At 48.5% G+C, this 25,127-nt stretch overlaps 1 protein-coding gene across 2 annotated transcripts in view; it reads right to left on the bottom strand.

The window, feature by feature from the left end:
- Positions 1-654: 654 nt before the first annotated feature.
- The window catches only part of Slc10a7 (solute carrier family 10 member 7), a 210,100-nt gene continuing 185,627 nt past the window's right edge, over positions 655-25,127 (bottom strand). For both annotated transcript variants that reach the window (XM_021645308.2, XM_021645309.2), the window contains 2 exons: positions 5,936-6,081; positions 655-3,090 (listed from right to left, as the gene is read on the bottom strand). In XM_021645308.2, coding sequence (XP_021500983.1) covers positions 3,061-3,090; positions 5,936-6,081 — 176 coding nt within the window. In that variant the 3' untranslated portion in view covers positions 655-3,060. The remainder of the gene's footprint in view (positions 3,091-5,935; positions 6,082-25,127) is intronic.

Here is a 25,127-nt window from a genome sequence, read left to right as displayed (position 1 = left end):
GTATCTATTCAGACCTCAGCCACCCTGCTGCCTGCTTTTCACCGATCCTCTCCCTCCTCCTGCTTCTCTCCACCCCTCGCTCTCCCTGTCTCTTCGTTGGAACAGAACTAGAAGCCAGCGCCCTCGAGCACGCGTCTCCTGTGAGCCACACTCCCAGCCCTCCTTCGTGCACTTTGGTCTGTGTTCACACTCGAGTCCTCTCCCTCCTCACCCGTTTTCTCTTTTCCTCATTTCTGGGACTTCTCAGCTCCATTTTTCTAGCCAGTTTAAAATGCCTCCCACTTACTTCATCAGACAAATCTGGCATTCCCCAACATAACTGGCTTGCAAAAAGCAGCCCTGGGCTTGGGAAAGGCTTGCCAGAGCGTTGTCTTCTCCACTAATCGACACTGCAAGGAGCGGGGTGAGCCCACACCCACCGCCTCTGCACCTTGTTGCTGTTTCCTTTGGCTCCTTAAGTCTGATGCAAAGACAGCGTACTAAAAATGGCTTTATGGCGTGGTGTGGTGCAGGTGGTGGGTATGGGTGGGAGGGAGGATTATGACCTGGCTGTCTGCTCATCCACATTTGGCGCTGCCCTGAGCTGAAGGGAAGCTAAGAAATCCCCGGAAAGCTGTGAGTGCATCAGAAATCAGGTAAAAACGAGCCGTGAGATTTCCAGTGATTCCTCAAGTATTCTCTGTTTAATCATAGAATTATTTTTTATTTTCCATTCATTATAAATAACCCACTTTATTACTTAGACATCCTTTTGAAAAAAATTTGGTATTTAGCATAAACACTGAGCATCAACCAGAGGTGTGTCAGTTTAAACAGAAACAGAAGGATTAAAAAAAGTCCACAGAATCTTAAATTTTGGAACATGTGTAAAGACTGCGTTACTATCCCTTAACATTTCAGACATTAGAAAACCAAATTTTAGGTGGAAAATGAGTAAACAAATATAATCCTATGCATTATTTTCATAAAGACATTTGGACAAACAAATATATCAAGTAGAGATTGACAGTGTATAAACATGGGAAACTATTTTAAGCTGCTAATTGAATCTTAATAAGCATAAATTAAAATAAATTTTGATTTTCTTTTTTGCTCGCTATGAAAAATATGCTAACACATTTGTGTAAAAGGAGAAGTAGCCACAGACAAGTTACTAAAGCTACCAAAGCTTATTATATAAATCAGATTATTTGACAACAAAACACATTTTTAAAGCAAAAGATAAAATGTTATCATAGCCTTTTCAGTTGAACTTTATCCCAGTCACTCCTACTGCAGGCCTTACACAGAGAGGTAGATAAGTTGGGGGGGACACCAGTGTTCAAATGACATGACGAATTCTGACTACAGCTCTGGAGGCACTTCCTCGAAAGCCCGGAAGGCGTGTAGGGATGAGATGTGAAGACCTTTCTGCTGTGGAAAGCTCACACTTACCAAACAGACTCACTGCGCCCCTCTCCCCAGCAGAGTGCCCTCGGCTTGTTGAGCATGGGTCTTCACAAGCTCACACTTACCAAACAGACTCACTGCGGCCCTCTCCCCAGCAGAGTGCCCCTCCGCTTGTTGAGCATGGGTCTTCACAAGGCCAGACCAGGGTTAGAGCTCCAGTGAGCATTAGGGGGTTCTGAGACACAGAGGACCGGAGCTAGCACCAAGAAACCACGCTAACCACGACAAGCCCAGGGAACTTGGACTTCATGGTGGGCTAAAACCACCACTACCAATAACAAAGGCAGCTGCCGAGGAAACAGCAGGGCCTCGGTGAGACCCACGACAACTCTGTCTGTTAAATCAAGAAAGGACGGCATTCCGGGAACACAGGAAAGGTGCTCCCAGCACTGAGCACGTAGCTTCGTTTCCCCGCTGGGTCTGGCTTGAGCTCTTCTGGCCACTGGAGGCAATATCAGAGACTCCTTTGGAGGCTGATGCCCAATTCCAGGCCTAGTTCTGTTCACAGCTTGGGGAATGGATGGCCTAGGTCTTGCGGACCAGCTTCCTTTCCACCTGGCTAGGCAGTGTGGACATGTAACATTCGCTCATGCCCATGACCTTTTATTGTCTTTGACTCCTAAGGCAATATGATTTGACTTCTTAAGAGACGTCGTGAACATTTGTCAAGTAAAGGACGTTCTCACTCATAAACTGCCTCGAATGTCTTAAGTGCGCTTAACTAAAGGGTGTAGCGGGCAGTTTGGAACTGTAACAGTAAAAGTGCCGGGTCCCGGCTGTGGAATGTGAGCGCAGCTCGCTGCTAACTGCCACTCTAAGATGGACTGTGATGCTTCAGTGTGTGTAGCTGGGCTGTTGTGAATGTGCAAGTGAAATGAGAAACAAAGGGATTATGGAAGAAAGAGGAGGAGCAAACTGGGATGTGACTGAAAGCCTCCGGAACCGGTCTGTGTTTACCTCAATACTCACATCAGGGCTTTCTTTGAAGCAGCTTATAACAGATTTAAGCTGTTCCCCCACACTCTTGTGACGGGACTGAAGAATTTCTGGGGTGTGCAGGGACTAATTGAAGGGATGCCTGGAGAAGACGATGTCAAGGAATGAGGTACCCTGTGCTTCTCGGCATCTCTCGTCTGTGACCCCCGCTGAGTTGATAAAGAGGCACGCCACAGTCTTAGAAACAAAGAACCTCGCAGTGAATCAAAGTGTGCACATGAGACTTTGGAATTTTTCACTGTCACCAGGAGGATGGTTTCTGGATGCTGTGACCTCATTTCAAACGTTACAGTAACTATTGGAGTTGTTTTGCACAAAAGGCAGTACAAAGAAAACCTGTTAGCTTTTTGTCCCTTACTAAAACTTTTTTTCTGCATTAGGGAAAAAAATTAAGTCTAAAACACTGTACGGCCCCTGGAAGTAACCAACGGAGTATGTTTTGGAAATAACGCTCTTGTCAAAAACATTTTAAGGCACTTTAAACAGGTATATCATTTTTTTTCTGTAAAAAAATAAAATAGGCATCAAAGCAACATTCCCAAGGACAAGTCCTCAGAACCCTTGTATGTACAAGCCTGTACATATATACACGGCTTCAGGAAGCCGAGTCCCGAGTCATACTGTTGGTCTTGTCAGCTTCACTCCCTGCAAGAAATGACAATCAGAGTTAGAAATGACAATCAGAGTCGACGGTGTCCACACACAGGCAAAATGTCAGCTCATACCAGGTAACACACGTTGCTGGAGGGGAGAGGCCACCCATGGATGCTAGCTTCATCCTGAACGTCCCCGTAGGTCCCAGGGTAGTACTGCCACCCCTGGAGGATGGCAGATCACCTACAGGAGGTGGGCCTAGTGGGAGATAGTCAGGTCATTGGGGCGTGTCCTCAGAGGGGAACATAGGACCTTGCAGGGGCCTGCGTTCCCTACCCCCGTTCCCAGCAGTAAGAGGAAGGTTTTTTTTCTTGCATACATCCCCACCATGACCTGCTGCTGCTTTCACAGGCCCCAAAGCAACACAGCCAGTTGACTATGGACAGGAACTTCCAAAACAAGGAGCTACAGGAAGCCTTCCATTTAAGCCTTCCATTTTCTTAGTCTTGGTATTTATTACAGCAACCGAAGGCTGACTGGCACCCTGTACCATATGGCCGATCCTACCCCTAGAAACAGACCCTCTGGCAGCTCCCTGCCCAGACGACGGTCATCTCCCTGAGCCCGGCCTGGCTGTCTGTATACTCCTGCTCTGCACTAGTTGGATATTTGGGGGCTCATTATTATTTGTAAAACACAGGTAATGATGATACCCCGAAGGCTTAGTCTTAGTACTTAGTCTACTAGGTAACTATTCCAGGTCTTTGGATTACTCTAAGTTAGCCAATCCTAAATGGAGAGCCAACAGCATGGCCCAATTAAGTCTCAAAAAAATTTGTGACATTTAGAAGAAAACCCCACTCCAATTAACTTTTTATTTAGCACAAGTGAATATTGTTACCTATAGTATTTGCATTTTCAAACAAGTTCTTCTTGTATTTTCTCTTGTAGTATTGACTCTAGGGCTTTGTGGATGTTAGGTTAACGCTCACTCACTAAGCCATACTCCAGCCCGTCTAAAATTTCAGTTTGGCACAGGTCTCACTAAGTTGCCCAGGCTGGATTTAGTTGCCCAGGCTGGACTTACTTAGACTTATTTTGTAGCCCAGAATGGCCTTAAACCTGCTATTCTCTGCCTCAGACTCCTGAGTAGTAGCTAGGATTACAGCCCTGCTCAATAAGGCCCAGCTAATTTTCATTTTTTTTGTCACTATTAATGTGTATTCATTAATACTGAGGCGGAAACACACACACACACACACACACACACACACACACACACTAATAAAAGGAATCTTCAAAGAAGGTGAAAAGAGAAGTCGACAGAACCAGTGTCCTGCTGGCTGAGTGCAAGGCTCTGTGGCTGAGCTGGGGCCTGACACTGCTGTCTTTGGTCACTGAATTCGTGATGACATCAGAGGGGCTAAACTTCTCAGGTGTGACTCAGGGGCTTGCTGGGAGTCTTGTAGAGTGATATTCGGTTTCTGTTATTGTGTTACAGGGTTTTCTAGTTCTAAACCTAGTACCGGGCTCCCTACAGGACCCTGGGCAAATCATCTAACTCTCTCATCCCGTGTCCTAGCCTGTCAGATGGACATAGCAAGTTCTGCCAGAGCGTGGCTGTAGCTAAGCTGCAGAGCCAGGCAGGGTGCCTCAGTGTCCACTGCTGGCCAAGGCAGAGAACGGGGCCTGCCATGCACACACAGCGCCAGGGGGGTGCAGCCTGTGGCCATCCTGTCATCCAGGACACTGGGGACACGGCAGAGGGCGCTCTGCCACTGGACGCCTCTTCTGTTAGCAGTCACTGCCTTGTGGACACACCAAAGTTACTCGTGGCAGGGCCACACCATGAGGACAGTGTCCACCGTGACACCATATTCTCTGCATCACCTAAACTTCTTTGAGCCAATGACTGTTATTTTGGCTAATAGTTTTGGAAATTAAGTCTCAAGGACCTGCCTATTATGTAATGATATTCTGTGCTAAGTATGGGGAAATTAATATTGTGTGGGCTCCTGATAGTTAGCTTTTATATTTAATTGCCAAACGCAGCTTTACCATTATGGAAAATTAGAAGTGAAAATGGTATTCTGGCTAAGTCCAATTTCAGCCGCATCAGCAAAGCATGGCTGAAAGGTTGGGGCCCGCAGGTGGGCTGTGCAGGAAGCAAGGAGCGTCCATTTTAAACATCCCATCAATATTCTCATCAATACCAGGGTGCTAAGGAGTATTCGTGCGCAGTACAAGGATTACTGCCTTTATAAAACACATTCAACCCATTCTTCCTGGTCAAACTGAATGGACCAATGTACACTGTAATTACACACTTATTTGTATATGAGTGTGTGTGTGCATACGCGTGTTCTTGTGTACAGGTATCTTCTTCAGTTGCTCATTACCTTATTTTATTTTTTTTTAAACTATTGGTATTTCAAGACGGGGTAGCCTTGGCTGTCCTGGAACTCTCTCTGTAGACCAGGCTAGCCTTGAACTCAGAGATGAACCTGCCTCTGCCTCCTGCGCGCTGGGATTAAAGGTGTGTGCTGCCGCCGCCTGGCTACTCATTACCTCCTTTTTGAGACAAGGGCTCTCCTTTGTCTAAGTGGCAGCCCAGCTTGCCAGTGGGCCGCAGGCTTTCTGTCTCTGTCTCTGGGGCTGAGAGTCGGAGCGCACTGGCATGCCCAGCCCTCTCTGTGGATGCTGCAGCTCTGACTTGGGTCCTTAGGCCTGAGCAGCAAGTACTCTATTCCAGCCAGTCATCGCCCGAGCCCATTAGTATATTTCACTAATAGAATAGATACACTGATATACCAGAGCAATTAAGTGTATGGATCATTTGATTCCAGAAAGAGCATTTCAGTTCATCTGGATCCCATCAGTCTTTGCACAGTCTCACCTTCTGCCTCGACACCATCCAGGACTTTATGGTTGGCACCAACACACTTCCCAGAAGGATCTGAGCTGGGTGGTAGATGAGCAAGGGCACAGATATCAGTGAGAGATGCTCATGGCCTGCAAACACGATCTTCAGCATCGGAATTCCTGTCAACAAAGACAGAAAATGCAGAGACAAGTTTGGGCTGGCATCAAGTTAAAGGCATGCTCCATGAAAGCCAGAACTCTGGAATGACCTCTTACGCTATTTTCCCCTGTGTATTCACAGACCTGAAATGGGAGGCTCTCAGATAAAGTCAACACATCTTCCTTGCATGACATAAAGCTCTAAGTTCTGTCTGGGACAGACGAAAAGGGGAAGGTGGTCTGCGTTCTGCGGCGCCAGCACCTCTCACTCAAAAGCAGCAGCTCCTTCATCAGGAGGAGGAAGACTATGAAATGGAGTTGCTCTGGGAAGGCTGGGAGGACTGAGGAAAGGTTAATTGTGGCTCCCTTCTTGCTGGTCGTTAGGGAGCCCCAAGGACACAGGAAGAGAGCGTGTGGTCTAGATAGCCATCTCGGGAAGATGCTCGAGCTGGGCGAACAGCCTGAGATGGAACCCCGGACCTCACAACGTGTAAGCATGTGCTCTAGCCACAAACCCTGAATGTCATTCTCATGGCTAAGGATCCCAATGTGCTTTCTAGTCATGAAACAACTTGGTATATAACAGGTAAACTGCAAAACTAGCGTCAAGTGAAGGACTCCATGGAACCCAAGCAGACGAATGGTTAACACTTTGTAAGAGCGGGCTGTGCCCATTTCTAGGCAACTACCACCGAGGACGCCTTTGGCTTCTTTCGCTAGCCAAATCCCGACACCAGCAGCTCAAGGTGATTACCCATTACTTTCCAATGGCCATGCTCTTCTGCTGTGTACATATGCCAGCTCTCAAAACCAAGTGCTTCAAACACTCAGCTTTCTGCTGGTTCCTCTTCCATGGTCTCTGATAAGGGCCCAAGCTCCTCAACAGCGCCGAGGGTGGAGCATAGGTGGCTTTTTATTTACAACACATCGGGGAAGGTTGGCTTTTTCGATTATTTTTAGCCTGCTAGTCAACTTCAAACCTTCATGCAAAAATGTATTTCCTAGCGCTCTCTTTTCCAGAGTTGCACAGACCACTGATGCACGATGAGAACACTCAACCCTCCCGAACAGGAACCATGGCACACGCGGAGACATTTCCTGTCTTCTATTTCTGTGCTCCCTAAAAACCCTCAGAAAATATGACAAACAAGACAAAGAACAGAGGAAAACAAAATATCGTAGCCCTTTAAAAAAAACTCTTAAAAATCTATGTGTTGGAAGGTCTGCAGAGCCTAGGATGCACGTATCACTCCCCTGTCTAGACAAGCCACATCCTGTGGCTACACACAGAACCCAGAGGATAAGGACGTTTGATGAGCTCTGCTGCTCCAGAGGGACTTCCAAGAAGGCACCAAGGGGAAGAGACCCAGCAAGGAAGAGCACTGAGGGGGAGCACGTGGGAGCTCAAAGGGAATAAACTTCAGACGTTCGGAGAGCTCTTGTCCTTAAAGTGATGAGAGCAGGCTTTCTGACTAAAATTTAAGAACTGTCGTTGCTCAGCTAAATCATCCATGTCACCTTTCTGTTGCCATGTATCCAGGCTCTTTGCCTTTCTCCAGCAAGCTTAAGTGGGTTCAGAGAAGAGGCCAGGGGTCTGGTGCTGCTGCTCTCAAGTCAACAGAATGAACTGCAAACTCCACAAGCTAAGTAAACACACACCAGCGGCTCCCAGGACTGCCATGAAGCAGGCAGGCAAAGCAGAAATAAAGGCTCACAGCAGCTTCATGCCAAGGTGCTGCCCTTGGTGACATCACTCATGACGCTGTGTGCACCGACACCCGAGGGCGCAGAAGAGGGGCTGGTGTGCGCCTGCTCCCTGTGCAGTCGGGCTTTGGCAATGCGGCCCTCCGGACTGTGGCTTCTCCAGGACAGCAGACTCCGAACTCCCCTGACCCCCACAGCACGATGGTGCTGGGATTCCGCGTGGATCAAAAGCAAAGCTACTGTCAGGACCACACCACGCGGCTGTGGTTTGACCTTCTAGAAGCTTTGTGTGCTGGTGGTCTTGCCCTTCTTTGAACTGAAGGTCTGAAGCTCTCTGGTGCTGCAGGTCCCTCTCATCTTCAAACACACCTTCTGTTCACAGCGATGCAGTGAACGTCGGTCCCTTGGCTGGCTGTACCCTCGACGGTCTTGCCAGTGTGGATGTGAGGACGGAAGGAACTGGGAGGCTCGTTGCTCCCACTGCTCTGCTTCAGCCAGCACTGACTTCTTCATGGGACGCTGGCCGTCAGCAGCTAGCTATGGCAGCTCACTGTGCGCCCGGGGTCTCTCTGGAAGCCTGTGCCCTGCTACCCACTCTTTCTCTAAGCATTTGGTTCTGAGAGTCCTACCTCGCTTGGTCCCAGCTTCAGCCACTTCCTCCCAGCGAGACTCCTGTGCGTCCTCGTGGCCCTTCCCCGCTTCCATTTACTGAGAGCGCAGAGCTACTCTGCTAGCAGGCCTTGGCGGCGTGTTTCTCACTGGGCTTTCTATGACAGTCGCTTGCCTTGCTTGAAGGAGAAAGGATGACCTGCAGCCGTGCACACATTTGTCACATCGGATAGGACCTTCTCCCCACCACTTTATGCGCCGACAAGACTTCCGCGGTGGTTATTAATCACATTTCCCATCGCTAACCTCCCTAGTGACCAATATTAAACACAGGGATGAAAATTATATTTCAGAGGTAAGAAGCTTGGTGTCAGTGATGAGGCCTGAGTCCTCCAGTGTGTCCGCTGGTTGTCGCAGACACCTCAGTGACAGAAGGGCACTCGCGATGAAAGTCGCTGTAAAGTCCATCTTACTTTTCCATCATTCAAACACCTGCTTTACTTTTCTAATTTTAGGGTTCCTCTCAAATTATTTGTTTCAGCGTTGCTTTGTTTCAGCTGAGCGTGACTGCAGCGGACCCTCATATCCTCCAAGGTCTGGGTGGAAAAAGGAAGGCGGGAGAGGTAGAGACACAGTGTATTTCCCAGTCAGCAGATCCTGTGCTGTGGCTCTGCCTGCGGTGCCTCCGCCAGTTGTCCAGGGACATCTGGACAACAGCTAGAAGCCACAGAGGAGCTATAGGGTCTTCCAGAAGCCACTATACCAGCACACTTGATTTCTGCCACTTGGCAATGGAGCTGCCATGTTGAATCAGGAAATCACTACAGTTTTTGTTCCAGCAGCTTGTAGATAGAGACACACTCTTGCCCTCTTCTCTTCCAGGGTTAATAGCTCACTGAACCTCATCGCACCAGCACTCAGGTGTGTTGGCTTAGTCCCAGGCTGTACCTGAGCCCGGTGTTATGGCTTAGATCTTGTGTTCCAGAAGGCCCAGCCATTAAAGGCTTGGTGTTTCGGGACATATTGGAACCTTTAAGAAAATAAGCCTTATAAAAGGAACTTAGGTCATGTGGGCTGTGCCCCTGAAGGGTCAGTGGGCCCCCGGCCTCCTCTCCTCTCTCCTTTGGTTTCCTGTTAAGCAGGAGGCAGAGATGCTCTGCCCTTCTACCGTGTACTCAAAGTTGATGTTCTGCCACAGGCCCAAGAAGACAGCGCTATGACCATAGACTATAACCCTGGAAGCCACAGGCCCAAATAAACCTCTTCTATTTCAACTGCTGACATACCCAGGCACCACATCAGAATGTTGGCCACTTCCTACTGAGGGCTCCTTGAGCACCCTGAGTGCAGTCTGATCACGTGGAGGCATGCTGGAGCCCTCTGCTCTCACTGCTCCCTGCATCCCAGCACCCATGATACCTCTGGGCTCCTCTCCATCCCCCTCGGCTCAGGCTCCACGATCTGCCTCACCCCCAGGCCTTTGCTCAGCTTCCTTTGTCTAGATGCCCGTCAGTTCTCGGTACCCACTTTACCCGTTAGCCCTCTGCGCCTGGGTTGCCCCCTCTGAGAATGTAGCCTACAGCCTTCAGACTGACGAGCCCTTCTCCACATGACCCTGCTGGCCCTCAATCCTTACCACAGCCTGAACCTTCATGTTTCCTTCAGCAAGTGGCAGGTCAGCAGAGGTTTGTGATTCATCTTTGAGGGTATAGTAGGCGCTCATAAAAACACATCGAAGGAAGGGCTTGTAATTTTTCCAAATTCCACAATAATGCTACTATACAGATTATCACCTCCTCTTTACTACATTTGTTAATTAGGAAAAAACCCAATTAGCAAAAACTAAAAAACCCAAACAAACTTACTTGAGTTTTCCTTTTAAAGTAAAATTTAAATACGAGATTCTTTTCATCTTCCTATCACAGCAGTAATATAAATGAAGCAAATTAATTTTAATGCTCCCAGGTTCTGACTCTGTGTCAGCATGGTTGACAGGATTCAAGCAGACTTTATGAGATGGCATTTGACTTTATGGAAGCGAACACTATGCACACACTTACAACTTTACAGGGACTTTGAGCTGTCATGCTGAAAAATGTTTATAAAACATTAATCAAAAAATGCCTCTTTAATACAATGCATTGTCTGAAAGATGTTAGAAGGTGCATGTTGTAAATGGATTCCTTTTCTGACTAACGTAATTTCCACGGAAAGCATTTTCCCACTGCTCTCCTCGCACACTGTGTGGGTAGATAAAGAGCACTTTCTCCCCACATTACTACCTGATCCGAGCACTTGGGAAATCACTAATGTACAGCGTGCCATATTTCCATGTCACACATGACACATTCGTCTAAAATTATCCAACAGGGTTTGACACTGCAGCACATTCCATAAGCAGAGCTTTCAACTGACATCTGCCATGCAGGAACTTCAAGAACGTGCTTTCTTCCACTAACAAGCGAGTAAGGGCTTGCTTTCATCCTACACCCAGGAAGGAGGGGATGAAACGGGGTGGACAAGAACACGCTCCCCCTCTCACTTAAGTATGTTTATTTTATGTTCTTTGAATTAGAAAATTCCCTTTGTATCGCGCTCAAGTCGCAACATTTGCTGCTTTGTGTTAGATGAACATTTCCTGACTTATCTTTGAGAAACGGGCACATTTTCCCCCAAGATTAAACATGGCCTTTTCTTTAACTGCCATGCAAGGCTGTCCTCTGGTTCACAATAAAAAGGTCTAGTCTGCAACACTGTTCAGAATTACCTACTTGTAGCCGCACAGTATTTTCATCATCATAAGTCCTTCCTTCCTTCCCTCCCTCTCTCCTTTCCTTCCTCCCCTTTGAAGTGGTTTGCCTCAGCTTTGTTCTACCTGCTATGGCTGTAAGGAGAGAAACAGGCTGGCCTCCTGCCTTCCACACTGGTTTCTGGCGGCTCTCTCCTGACCACATCAACGAGTGACTACCATTGCAGTCAGTCCCTACTGTTCCTGGCTTACTGAGAATCCACAGTTCAAAGCTTGAGGCCAATTATGAAAAACGCTTAGAGTTCTATGGGTTCTTGCCTCTTTGCACCAATTTTCAAACTCATCATCTCAGCTCAGCTCATCAGGTCCAGCTCAGATCAGACAGGCCTCCCTGTCTTCAGACTCTTCCTCTCATCAATCCTAGAAACCACAGCCAGATTAATCTTCTCAAAACACATTAATTAAAGCCAATGCCCTGATCGCAAGATGCAGTGAGTTTCCAGGGCCCATTCATCAAGTCCGGTACCTCCTCAACTTTAGTGAGAGATAATTACAGCTGCCGTCATCTGGAAAGTGCCACTGACGTGAAGGGCTCGGCCTGCACAGCTCGGCCAGTCCTCACAAGGCCCCTCGGAAGTAGGCGGTGGCTTCGTCACCCACTGGGGCTGACGACTTCATGCCGGTAAGGAACCTGTCTGACCCCACACCTGTGAAGGCGGAACTAGACCTGCTGTAACTTTTTAATTACAGATCTCTGAGGACTCTACTAAAGTAAACTTCACAGATCATTTGCTGTCACCGGCTCAAGCCTTGAGCATCAAGCTCAACCTTGGCCTTTCTCTTTATGTATCAAGGCCCATGGGCTCATCAAGACTTGGCTTACATCAGCCTCCACCTTAAGGGTGGCCTTCCTCCTGACGTGTCTTTTGCAGAAACAGGACATGCTTTCTGGTTATACCACATGCTCTAGTATTGACTTAGGGCTCCATCATTTTCTTTCTCTAACTCTTCTACTGAGTTTAAGGATGGGACAGGTACACAGCACAGAAATGATTATTTCAGAAAACGTGTTAATACTTCCTATCCTGAAAAAGACAGTTTTAGAACAAATCCGAGTCACTCCACTAGATGCTGAGGCTAATGTGTGCCCTCTCCGCTCGGGGAGAGGAGTACAAACTGGCAGGGGAGACAAAGAGGACTGACAAAGAGCGTGCAATCTGAGGCAGTGGTGAAGTGTCCGGCAAGGGCTTCCGTACTCCGAGGGTCTGGACACACTGGCTTTCCCGCTTAGCTGAGAGATGGCACACGCTCCACTGACTCCCTTCAGAGGTCATTCTCCTGAAGCCATATGACTTGTTCTCCATTTACACGCTTTCTCGGAGTCTCACTGACTTCTGGAGGGGAGCTCCTGGCAAATCTGGAATTCAGTTCTTCTCTCTTGTCATGGTTTCCCACTTTTGTTGACTTTGTTCTCAGGAACACCATAAGTTTAGCATCCAAATGTGCGACTTCTTGTTACCTCATGTCTCTCTCTATCACACGCCTCTCAGGAAAGCTCCTGCTTGCCCTAAAATTCGTCAGGAGCTCTAGCAGAGCAGTCACTGTGTGAGGAACATGGCTCTTCTTTTCAAACATCAATAGATGAAGTCCCCTCACTGCCACACAAGCCCAGGCACACACACTCACTGTTCTGACTGAAGACAGAAGAGTCAAAGTGAAACTCACGAGCACTGACTTACAGTCCTACTATGCATAGATCCTAGAGCACGGAACAATGCCATAGCAAGGCCTTAACCACAATCTCGGGATCGGTTAGAACAGGCTCAGGCTGACCCTAAATCAAGCTGGTTTTCAGCAACAACAGCCATGGTTTCAGGCAGGAGTTTAATTCTTGTTATTGTGTATGTGCAGGTGTATGTGTGTGGGGTAAAGCGCTGTACAGGTCTGTGTGGACGCCAGAGGTCAACCCTGGGTGTTGATCCTCAGGAGCCGCCCACCTTGTCTTTTGACACGGTGTCTTTCCCTGGGTTCTGGTTAGGCTTGACTGGCTGGTCCATGTGCTTCAGGCCTCTGCCTCTCTCCACCCTCCACCCCACAAGTGTGTGCTAACATAGCCAGCCTCTTCAATGTTCTGGGAGTTAAACTCGACTCCTCACGCTCATGCAACGAGCACTTTACACACCAAGCTTTCTCCCCATGCCCCGCCCATCATTCACGGAATCAGCGGCCTGGCTGTACAGTGTGGCATTGAGAAGCCTGGAGCTAGAGCCACTCCTGGGTAGAGTCCTATTTACAACTGCTGCCTGTTGATCTTGGTTGGGCCAGCTATTCCAGCTGCTTCACACCAGTCAAATGAAGCTAATTTCTCACACTTGCTCTTGAAGATAAGGAGGAAGAGAGATAACGCAAACCGTTCATGTTCATGAGTTCCTCCCCATTTAGTGGGTGGTCAGTGCATGGCGCAGTGCCAAAGCCAGGCAGATGGCAAGTTCCACCCAGTAACAAGTCACTGCGCAGCACAGATGAGTGGGCACAGAGTGGACTCCAGAAGTGAAAACAGCGTTTGCTCCTTTTACTGTCGCTCCCTCGCAGAGGTTATCCAAGACCAGCTAGCCACTTTGGGGTGGGTATGGTCCATTGCAGAGGTTATCCAAGACCAGCTAGCCACTTGGGGTGGGTGTGCATGGCTCGGCTGGTTGTCCTGAGAGGCTTGTGGGCTACGTTTCTTGTCTAGGTGGTGTTTAAACTGCACGGACCTCAGATTCTGGCCATCACTCCGGGCTTTCCCCAAACGGAAAGGAGACACGATGACACAGAGCATATGAACACTAATGATGGTTTTCTGTTCCAGCACTCTGAACATCCTAATATGCAGTGTGGGCATATCCTTGCCTCGGGCTTGCGTCTTCCAGCTTCCTTGCTCCGCCTGGCACTCCACTCGTAACTGCTTCTTTCACGTTGCCACCGATGTGAGGCACCATCTGGGCCTGGGCTAGGACTTCACAGGCCAGAGGGAACTATTTCTATCCTTCCTATACAGTAGGGCATCCCACATGAGGTGCAGAGAGACAGAACTCTCCAGAGTTTTGCGCAGCGTTCCAGGGCTCAGGGCCCGTGGAAGCTGCTGGACACTGAGTGCTGCCAGTGGCTCGGGGAGGCTGGCAGGCTCCTCTGTCTCCAGCAGCCAGAGGGTATCTTGTATAGTCTAACAGACACTCAGAAGGAGAACAGTACCTTCCAACCTGAGGCCTGCGTTAGGCCCGTTCTGCCTCACAGGCAGGGGGACATCTGTGTCAGCCGAGCAAAGAGTGCACAAGAGGCCCAGGCATTCTGCTGTCCTTGAGGGCCAGCTGCTTCCTGCCGGACCAAGCATCACTCTCCTGCCTACATCTCTGCCCGTGCAGTGGCAGCGACTGCAAGCCCAGTGTTCCCTGCAGTGCAGGCTGGAGCTCCTGTGCTCCTCTAGAGAGTTGCTATACAGAATTTCCTACAGTCGCCCTTCCTTCATATTTCAACAGTAGCATTAAAAAAGCAAAACAAAACCTCCTTTATTGGAAATGAACAGGCTTGGGAAAGAAAATCAACAAATAGGGCGTTGTGGAATAAATGCCTAAGGCCACCATGAGGAGAAGCGGCCTCTCTGGTAACCAAGGCCGTAGAGGGAGGGGTAGTGCTCACACCTAGGTCTTCCGGTGAGGACACCTGGCCCGAGGCCAGGCAGAAGCCACCTGTAGGTCTTGTCTGTTAGCAAGGCAGGGGGGGCCAGTGAATGTCTGTTCTGAGAGCACACGTCCGTCCACCTGTGCCAACCGAGAGAGCCAGTGCTGCCATCCTCAAGGGTCGGAAGGCGAGGAGGCCTGTAGGAGAGCATTGCCCCTGGATACGCAGGTGCGGGTGAGGGTAGAACCCAAACACAGGCTTCTCAGCCTGTCCTCTCCATCGGCTTAAACTGGTAACTTGTGAGGGGGCTTAGGTGCCCCAGAACAGGGAATTGTGACAATATCAACACAAAACAATGGAGGCAAAAGCCTATGGAAAAGACTGTTTACACGGGAAGGCCTGCCAGGAAGGGGTGCCTCTTGGAACAAAGAGGCTTTTATTTACTTTGAACCAAAGATGTCTGATGGTTATTTTCAGCCCATTAGGAAAATTAAGGACAGCCTCTCTGCCTTTCTGCCATCCTAGCACTGTGCTGGAAGTTTTATGTAAATAAAGACGAAAGAAAAGCCCAAAATGAGCAGCTGGCATTATTTCTGTTTTGAAACAGGTATGCTTTGATTGGAAAAGATGTTTAATGAATGGCCTGGGTGAGCCCAGCAGACGCTGACAAGCAAACATTTAGCTCTGCCGACTGAAGGTTGCAGCCACAGAAGACGGGTACACCCTCACCTGACAGCACTGCAGGTGATAAGCAGGGCGGGAAAGCAGGGCGGGATGGAAGAGCTGAGCCGAGCAGCCTTCCTGCCAACACTGGCTGCAACTTCCAGGAGGCCCCCACGTTTGTGGAGACGAGGTGTGCAAAAACTAAGGAGATGACTCCTCTAGGCTGAGGAAGCTATGTGGGTGATGGAAATTGAACCTGGGTCCTCTGGAAGAGCAGCCAGTGCCCTTAACTGCTGAGCCACCTGGCCAGCCCACAGACAACTTCAAAGACAGACTTCCATTGTCCTCATAAAATGTGAAAACATTAAACACAGAGTATATTCTTTCACATGATAAAAAAATAACAGAAGGTGGTACAAATACCCTTAACATGGCCATCACACAGGAAAGGCTCCATCTGTCAACACTGAAGTCCTTGTCTAATTCAATAGAACTTTTAAGATAAATTTTATTTGTATCTTCCCTGTATGAGTATTTTGCCTGCGTGTATGTTTGTGCAGCGCATTCATGCAGTGTTTGGCGAAACCAGACAAGGAAGCTGGAGTCCCTGGGACTAGAGTTGCATACAACGGTGAGCCATGTGGATGCTGGGAAGTGACCTGGACCCTCTGGAAGAGCAGCCAGTGCTAACCGCTGAACCACCTTTCCTCTCCCTTGGACAACTTTCAAGATGGGCTTCCATTCTTCTAGGGAAAAAAAGCACCCACTCCTTTGACACAAAAGAGCAGCCGACGCCCTGAAGAGAACTTGGATTGATTCTGTCACTTCCTAACAGTCAGTGGGAACTTGAGAAAGGTGGTCAGTGTTAGTTAGAGAGTAAATACGAGTAAGCTCTGACCTAGATCCTCACTAAGCAGACTAAATATGCACTTGTGTTGTTGGCATTACTCTTGGTTTTCTAGCAGGAATTTTCTTCTCCACGATATGTTTATGATGACAAAAATCTCAGGAGTGATGGTGCCTCTGACATACAAGAACAAGACAGTCTTGTTAGACAGTCTTGTTAGAGAGTAAATACGAGTAAGCTCTGACCTAGATCCTCACTAAGCAGACTAAATATGCACTTGTGTTGTTGGCATTACTCTTGGTTTTCTAGCAGGAATTTTCTTCTCCACGATATGTTTATGATGACAAAAATCTCAGGAGTGATGGTGCCTCTGACATACAAGAACAAGACAGTCTTGATGGGGATTATTAAAACCAGTTATTTGTCTTTCCATCCATTCCTCTTAAAAAGAGTGACTCAGCAGGGCCAGGGAAGTGAGTCAGTGGTTAAGAGCACTTCTGGTGGTTTGAATCAGAATGGCGTCCACAGGCTCAAATATTTGAATGTGGAGTCATCAGGGAGTGGCACTATTTGAGAAGGATTAGAAGGTGTGGTCTTGGAGGAGGTTTCACGGGGGATGGGCTATGCCAGGCTCAGCTCTCTGTTCTGCTGCCTCTGGATCAGGATGCAGAACTCTCAGCTCCTTATATAGCTCCCCACCATGATGAAAATGGACTAAACCTTTGAAACTGTAAAGCAAGCTGTGATCAGGCTCTCTCTTCATCGCAATGGAACAGTGATTAAGACACTGCTCTTACAGGACTGGAGTTCAGTGTCCAGCACCCACATCAGGTGGCCAGTAACAGCTTGTGACTCCAGTTCCTGGGGACCCAATGCCCACTTACAATCTCCATGGGCAATCTCACATACATGACACACATATACATACACATGCATACACATAAATCTTAAAGAAAGAAAAGGCTCACATGCAACTAAAAATAAAGGAGGAAAACCTGGAGTCATATTTCTGTGTTTTATTTTGGCTTGAAGTTGGTTGCTAATGTGCTCCCCATTTTTTATTCAGTCTTAATGGCATAAAAATTGAGAAAAAAAAATCCCATTTAGAAGTTTTCTAGCCAGAAGAACTCGAGAAAATCCTGAGTCAATTCTGGAAAGAATGATTTTGGCTTCTTTTTTATCTTCCTGTTTCCTTATTTGACTACTTAATAAATGTATTTAATCTGGCACAGGGAATTTTAATTTTATAAAGCTGTACAGTCAACTCTGTTAGCAAACAGAAGGGCACAGCCTTCGTGGTGAAGGGTGAATGGACAGGTAGCCAATGGGTGTACTGGGGGGGTTGGCCAAGGCTGCACACTGGAACTGCAAGGGCTAGTGTAGAGAAGAGTGCCTGGTCTCCAGACAAGGAAGTTCCTGAGTGTGGGGAGAGCCTGAGGTGGCACGACTCAACTCATTCTGGGCCACACCTGCTCGAAGCCTATTTAAGGACATGGAAGAAGGAAGCTTTTGCTCTTTGCCTGCTTGCTAGCAAGTCCATTCCTTCAACTGGCATTAGAACCTGCTTTTCCAGGATTCCGGTGTGTACTGAGACCAGCTGAGACATCCAGCCTCATGGACTGAGCAACTTCTGGATTCTTGGGCTTTCTGTTCCTAGCCAGCCATTGTTGGATTAGCTGGATTGCAGCCTGTAAAGCCATTTAATACATTCCCATATATACACACGTTTTCATTCTGTAGGTTCTGTTTCTCTTGAGGGCTCTGATGAACACAGCCAGCATCTCCCATTAGTTCTGTGCTTGTCCACTGTGATTGATCTTTGTCTGGATCAAAGCCACTGATCTTCCCAGCTCTCCTGGTTCTCCTATCTACCCCAAAGAATGGCAAACAAACAAACAAACAAACAAAAAAACATTCAAACTTGCAAGTTGAGCTTTGTCATCTGTCCACCCAGCACCGTCCAGTGGCTTCCTCTCTCATTTGGATATAAAGGCCTCAAAGGGGACCAGGGAGGCCAAGTCTGGCTGTCACCGGAGGGTCTTGGCATAGCAGTTTTAGCCTCATTTGATTTAGTTCTGTCCCACCCCAATTATGTTTCCTGAAGCGTGGGCTGCCCCTCACTCCTACCTGCCGCTACCCCAGGCCTTGATCCTCAGCCATCACTGTCGCCGGTGATTGCTGTGTCCCTTCCCTTGACCTCCATGTGTTCACTTCCTCCTCCTCTCAGGTACTTGAGTCAGTGTCCTTTGGGCCAGAGACCTTTGCAACTCCTCCTGTGCCCTGCTTCCTGTGGCTTTATCTCTCCACAGCACCACACCTCACCTGTTGCTATCAAGGGCTTGCCGGCTTGCCCTCACTAGAAAGGCAGCGGAAAAAGGCGAAGCATCTTGTGTTTGTTCATTGCTGTACCCCTGGGGCTCAGAGAGGGCTGGCACACAGCAGGCACCAAAAGGGCATTTGATGAATGAATATACGGAGAAAATTAGTTGTTTTAACATTTTCTTGGCTGTACGTGTATATGTGCACGTGTGTGTGTGTGTGTGTGTGTGTGTGTGTATGTGTTTAATGTTTTTCCTCAGGTGCCATCCATCCTGTTGTCTGTCTGTCTGTCTTATACTCACAGCATGTGTCAGAGGTCAGAGGACAACTTGTATGAGTCAGCTCTTTGGTTCCACCATCGGGTCTCAGGACTCAGACTCGGTTGTCAGGCTCTACGGTGACGCTTTACCCACTGAGCCGTTTCCAGGCTCCCCCCCCCTCCATCTTTGGAGACAGACCTCTCACTGGCCTGGGGCTCACTGATTAGGACCTGCTGGCTGGCCAGAAAGCATAGGAATTGTACCGCACAGCTGCGGTTTGGATGAGGTGCGTGCATTTAAATGCTCGGTCCCCTTCGGTGGAGCCTTGCGGGGGAGATTCACCACTGAGCCAGGCTTTGAGACTTTATAGCCCACCACACCTGCAGTGAGCGTTCCCGCTTCCTGCCTCCTGTGCGGTGCATGTGCGTGGCTGGTCTGGCCACGGCTGCTCTGCCCTCCTCACCATCGCGGACTTTCCCTTTGCCTCTCCTTACGCTGCTCCTGCCATGGTGTTTACGAAAGCGACAGAGAAAGAACCGGCGCATCTACGACATCCCCAGTGCCCAGGCTCCCGGCGTGAGTGGATGCATGCCGCTTTTAAAGGCGGGTTCTGGGTATCAACGCACATCTTTGTGCTTAGGTAGCAAGCCGCTGGCTGACAGAGCCTCATCCTCAGCCGCCCACAGCGACTGGTCTTTAACTCTTTGGCTGGCACCCATGCAGACACTCTCTGCCTCGCTGGCTTCCTGCGGTCATCTTTTGAGGTGTGTCTCGTTTTCTATCTGCCTCTCTCCTGAGCACTCTGTGAGAGGCCACTCAGTGCCCACAGCAGATGCCCGACTGCCCGTGCCCGTCCCGTGGAGGGGCTGCCGCTGGGGAGGGAGGGGCTGCCGCTGGGGAGGGAGGGGCTGGTGCCCTTTGCCCCTCAGCGCAGTTCAGGCGCCTCTCTACTGTAGAGCATAGCGCTGGCTGTCATTAAACACGTGCTCCCTGGCTCACGGTGTCTGGCTCAATTAGGGGAACTTCAGGGAAGAGACATGACCAAATAAATAGCTGGAGATGAAGCTCCGTTCGGTGCCTGCCTGTTGACGCGTTGGCTGGAACTTGGAGCGCGGCATCCCCTGGGTGAGCCTCCTCACTTCTAACGCGGCACGCAGCGCTGCTCTGTGATGCGCACTTTAGTATTGCTGGAGGCAAACTTGCTCAGCACTAATAACGACGATAAGCCCTCTGCCACTCACGGGGGGAGGGGGCACCGCCGGGTGGGAAGGCGCGGGCGTGGGTTCTCGGTGGTACAGGACGTGGCAGTGGCCTCGCTGGAAAGGGTGGGAGGATGCCACGCTGTGTTGCCCTTACTTCTACGGCACGCCCCTCTCAGAAGGACGGGGCTGACGGGGCTGCGCCGACGAGTACAGCTCATCTTTGTAACTGACTGGGGAAACAAAGCTTCTGACGCTGAGAACTGGCATTAAAGAGCAATAGACGTTTTCTGTAAGGGTTACTTCCAGAAGCATGGATGAGAGCTTACCTGGAGGAGCAGGGATGTCTTACCAGGGGCTACACACGGAGAAAAAGTCCACCCCTCTCCCAGCACCACTGAATGCGATGGATCCTCAGGGGGGTGTGAGGACTTAGAGCCCTCCCGAAATATTTTTAATTGTAAAGAAGCCTTGGCTGTTCTACTTTGACTCTTTCATTAATTAGGCTATATAAACGTAGTTACTTCCGTTTTCCTAGGAAAACCATAGTTAGGGTAAGGAAACCTGAAAGTTTCAGCTGAGGACATTTAAAAATACTACGTTTTTATAGACAGAAATCACCTTGCCAGGCTGGACCTCACTGGCGAAATGATTAGCCAGTGGCACATCTGAAAGCTGTGCTTCTGAGTGTATTTCTCTGTGGCCCCCCCCCCACCTGCAGCATTAACAGGGGCAGCCTCCGTTCGGACCACAGCTGTAAGCCGAAAAGGAGGCAATCAGAAAACTTTAGTGTCTTTATGTGAGCGGGCGTCTGAATGCAACAAGTTTTCTCTCAGACTAGAACCAGGAATTAGTATTCATCGAATGTGCCACTGTGCAATCAGAGGCATGTTTGGGTTCTGAGCTAAAGGGTTCAACTGTAAGTAGAACCCCGCTGTGGTGAAGGACTAGCCAAATCTCACAACAGGTTTAGAGAGTCAAAGGTGCCCCATCCAGGGCTTCAGGAGTCAGCCTGAGAGAACTTGGGCACGAGAACGCGGACCGAGGCTGTAAGCCGGACACCTAGCTCTGTCCTTCCTGACGCCCTCCTGAGCCTGCAGGATGAGAGCTGCAGTTCCCACTCAGCTACAGACCGAGCAGGCAGCTGACCATCTGGGCAAGCAAGCACAGACCTTCCCCAGGAGTGTGCGCAAAACTGGGTGGGGCTCAAGCTCTGCCGTTCTCAAGGGCTTCGTGTGAAGGCCGTGGGACCTGCTGGATTCTCAGGATAAGCAGGAGGGAGTTTCTAAAGTTTTAGGCAGTCCGCAGGGACACTGATGGTAGCCCACTTACGATCATTATCATGCAAAGTAGCAAAGCAGTAATTGTGCCAATCCAAACCTCTTTCTGAATTCATTATGCTAATTAGTAAGGTCTCTAACTGCTTGAGAGCCAGATAGCAACAGTGTTCGTTGTTGCTGCCTCCTTCTGATCCAGCAGAAGCTGAGCACTCCAGTGAGAACTGCCACGGGGGCAGCTGGTGCTGGTGTCTCAGCTGAGGGCACACATGACCGCAATGCAGTCGGCACACAGTATTTTACCGTAAGTGACTTCCTGTGTGGCACTCTGCACAAGGTGTCCCTGGCAAGTACCCAACTAGTGCTGGCTGTTGTTTTATCATCGACACTAATGACAGTATTGAATAGATCGACAAAAGTTATAGAAACAATTAAAAACAAAGCTGAACAAAATAATATAAATGAAACAATTTTTATATTGATTCAAGAATTAGTGTAGGGCTTTTTTTAAAAGATATTTCAGTAGAAATTCAGTGAGAGGACACCCCAAACCAGAGGCTTCACAGTTGTCTCTGTGTAGTTGGGGGCTGGGGAGGGTGGAGCCTTGTCCCAGGCAAGGTACAGAGCAGAGCTGTCAGGCCTCTAACCTATTTCAGCGAGCTGCAACCAATTCCGAGTCTCAGGGTGAAGTAGCTTTCTAACTGTTGGCGGGATCAGAAAATAGTCGGTGGGCATCCGTCCAGAGCAGGGGAGAAGCACAGGCACCCGGTGCTGGTCAGCTGGGAGGGCACCCTGCATGGCATTAGCTCAGGCCACAGAAGCCTCAAACACGCTTCCTTACCTTGAATCTCATACCTCGGACACAGAACCCTGGGGTTTCCTAAGATTTTTGACCACAAAATCTAGCTACACTCTCAGGGATCTCAAACTTAGTACAGAAAGACCAAACAGCCCGTATAACTCTGAGACATGCACTTTGTTAGAGAAAGCATGCCTCCCTCTTTCTAAAAATCAAAACCAAAACAGAAAGGCCTAAGACAGAGTGCCTTTACGTCTCTCTAGCATGGTCCCTAATTTTAGTGACCTCTCCCCATGACACTGTCAAATGGCATGCCACCACCCAGCCTGCCCTTCAAGGCTGTAACCAGGGGCGAGCTGCGGACAGAACTGTTCAAGGCTGTATTCCAGAGATTCTATTTCCCGTCTTTACTCTGGATTTCCATCCCCTCCTTAACAGCCTGTTGTCAAAAGGCACTGCAGCTTGTAGCTGGTGAGAATGGGATGTCAGCAGCATTGCTCATGAAAAGGAAGGCTGCCTCAAGACCCACTGGAGAGGCTGGAGAGATAGCTCGGCAGTTCTGAGAGCTTGCCGATCACTTACGAGCTGGGATCCCAGAGTCTGCATCAGCTGGCTCGCAGATGCCTGCGACTCAGCATCACGGGTACCACACCTTCTGGCCTCTGCAGGAACCCACACGTTTGTGTACATACACTTACACAGACACACACTGATACATGTACACACACACAGAAAGAAGACCCACTTGAAAATAGGATGATTTTGATTACAATAAAGAAAAATAAGAGATGAGTGTCAGGATAATGAGAGATGTTAAGTATTCTGAAAATGTCTTAGGAGGAGAATGTATTCATAACTTTCTTGATAAATAATTAATAGAACAATTCAAACCCATGCCAAAGTTTTATACATACCACAGTACTGGCCTCTGTTAACTGTGTGAGCTGAGCTCTTTTCCTTTTGTGAGCTGGGAGGTACAGGCTTCCTGGTCACCACAGGTGTGTAGGGAAGAGGCTTCAACAGCCGCTTTAAACAGTGATGCCCAGTTCTGTGGTAGTAAAAATCCTCATGCATCAAATGCAGTACATCTGGGGTAAGGGGACCACCAGATCTGCAGAGTTTTGTATTGCGATTTCATGTCTTCTTAAGAAAAAGATCAAACTCTTCTTTATGTTTCAGTTCTAGTTGAAGTTCATTCTTTATCAACCTTGAAAAGCTTCCAAATAAACTTGAATAAAACGTCCCTTTGTGATTTTGTTCCTCTTAAGCGTTCTTTGGACAGTGTCAGGATTAGAAAAACTACTTTGTGTGTGAGAGATGCATATGGTGTGTGTGTGTGTGCGTGTGTGTCAGCATGCCAGTGAGTACACATGAAGTAAGAGAACAGCCTTTGCTATCTGGCCTGACAGCTGGCCCAGGGCCCGGGCTTTACCGGAGCATCTCCCCAGCCCTTGAGGATGCTTGTTAACCTCCTCAGCGGCAGCTGCAGCTGCATTCCCTTTCTGCAGCAGAACTTTCAAGCACTTTCCCTCGGACGCCTAAGAGGGAGCTTTATTTCAAAGAGAGGGAAACATCAGAAGCAGACCTACAGAAACTTCGGCTCGCAGGACTGAGGACCACGTGCACCTGCTCAGCGTGGCAATGGCGTCCTAAAGCAGCCCCAGCTGATGAACGACCGGAGCTGGGATCTAGCCTAGAATCAGCCTGGGTTCTCCCCGTTCCCTCCTGAGTCCTCCAAGCTTCTTACCACAGTGGTCACAGACTCAAAATGAAGTGTGGACAGCATGAGAGAGCGTTGCCTTCATTTGCCTTTCCACACAAGTGCCCATAAATGGCATTTATAAGCCATTGGTAATGAAACACAATTTAAAATTTAAATGGAATGCATTCAGTTCAGAAATGCTTTTATAAATAAGAGAAAAAGATGGGACTGTCATTATTGACTGTCAATAGCTGAACTGGTCTGAGACAAAGTAATTTTATTTTGCTATTTATTACAAACCAACAAAACGCACGCTCGACCTAAGGATCTCAAACATCCTGAACCAGTCTCTTCCTGGGTGTAGCAAGAAAAGTTTTCTACATATGTGAAACTCTAGAAAAGCAAAGTGATTTGAACCCCCGAGAGGAAAGGATAAATAAAAGTAAAATACCAATTCCAGGGGCTATCTGGGATCTAATCTCTTTCTTGATGAAATCTATTGACTGTGCACTGAGCCATTCCTAGCCTGAGCTGCTCTTCAGTCTCTGCTATGTAAAATATCTTCTCATTACACTACTATCACCACCGAACTGGAGAATAACCGGCAAGAGTTCCCGGCTTCTATGGCAACCCACAGCCAGGGCTGCTGTCTTGAAATTGCCTCCGACCCCAGCTGGAGCAGGAGGAGCATGGCAAACAAGCCCCGTAGTATTGTTTTAGATGAAGCACAGGGATAGCTCTGCACTTCCTCCAGGCTTCCTCCCTCAGTGAATGAACTCCAGGGAGCCGCATCACGTCAGGCTTTCCAGATGGATTATGTGAGGCCATAGCTCAATGTCATTTCCAATAGGAAGCCTCATAATTAAAGGTCAAATAGTCACTTCATCTGCAATCAATCAATAGAAAAAGTACTAATACGAAGAACTAATCAATCAATGGCAAATGCGCTAATAAAAGCAATGAATCAAATTCAGCACGTGTGTAGATGCGAGTACATGGAAGAGACCAAGACCGGGTGAGGCACGAACAATAAAATAAAGCAAAGGTGAATGCATGCAGGATGGTGAGGAGGCTTCCCGAGCATCATTAGTCACATGGGTACGGCTGGCCTGCAAGGGGTTATTCCGGAATAAATTAGGTAGAGTGATAAACTGTAATTTCTAAGTTTCCCTTAATGTATTTTACTTGAGGTGTGTGTGTGTGAGTGTTTCGTCCCTGTGTGTGTGCGGTGCATGTGTGTGTGTGAATATAAAGTCACTGGAAGAAATATTACGGCAGT

Source organism: Meriones unguiculatus, chromosome 10 (assembly GCF_030254825.1).
Source record: "Meriones unguiculatus strain TT.TT164.6M chromosome 10, Bangor_MerUng_6.1, whole genome shotgun sequence".
Taxonomy (NCBI): Eukaryota; Metazoa; Chordata; class Mammalia; order Rodentia; family Muridae; genus Meriones; species Meriones unguiculatus.
The sequence above is the reverse complement of the archived record's forward strand: the minus strand, read 5'-3'. Positions and strand labels throughout refer to the sequence as shown.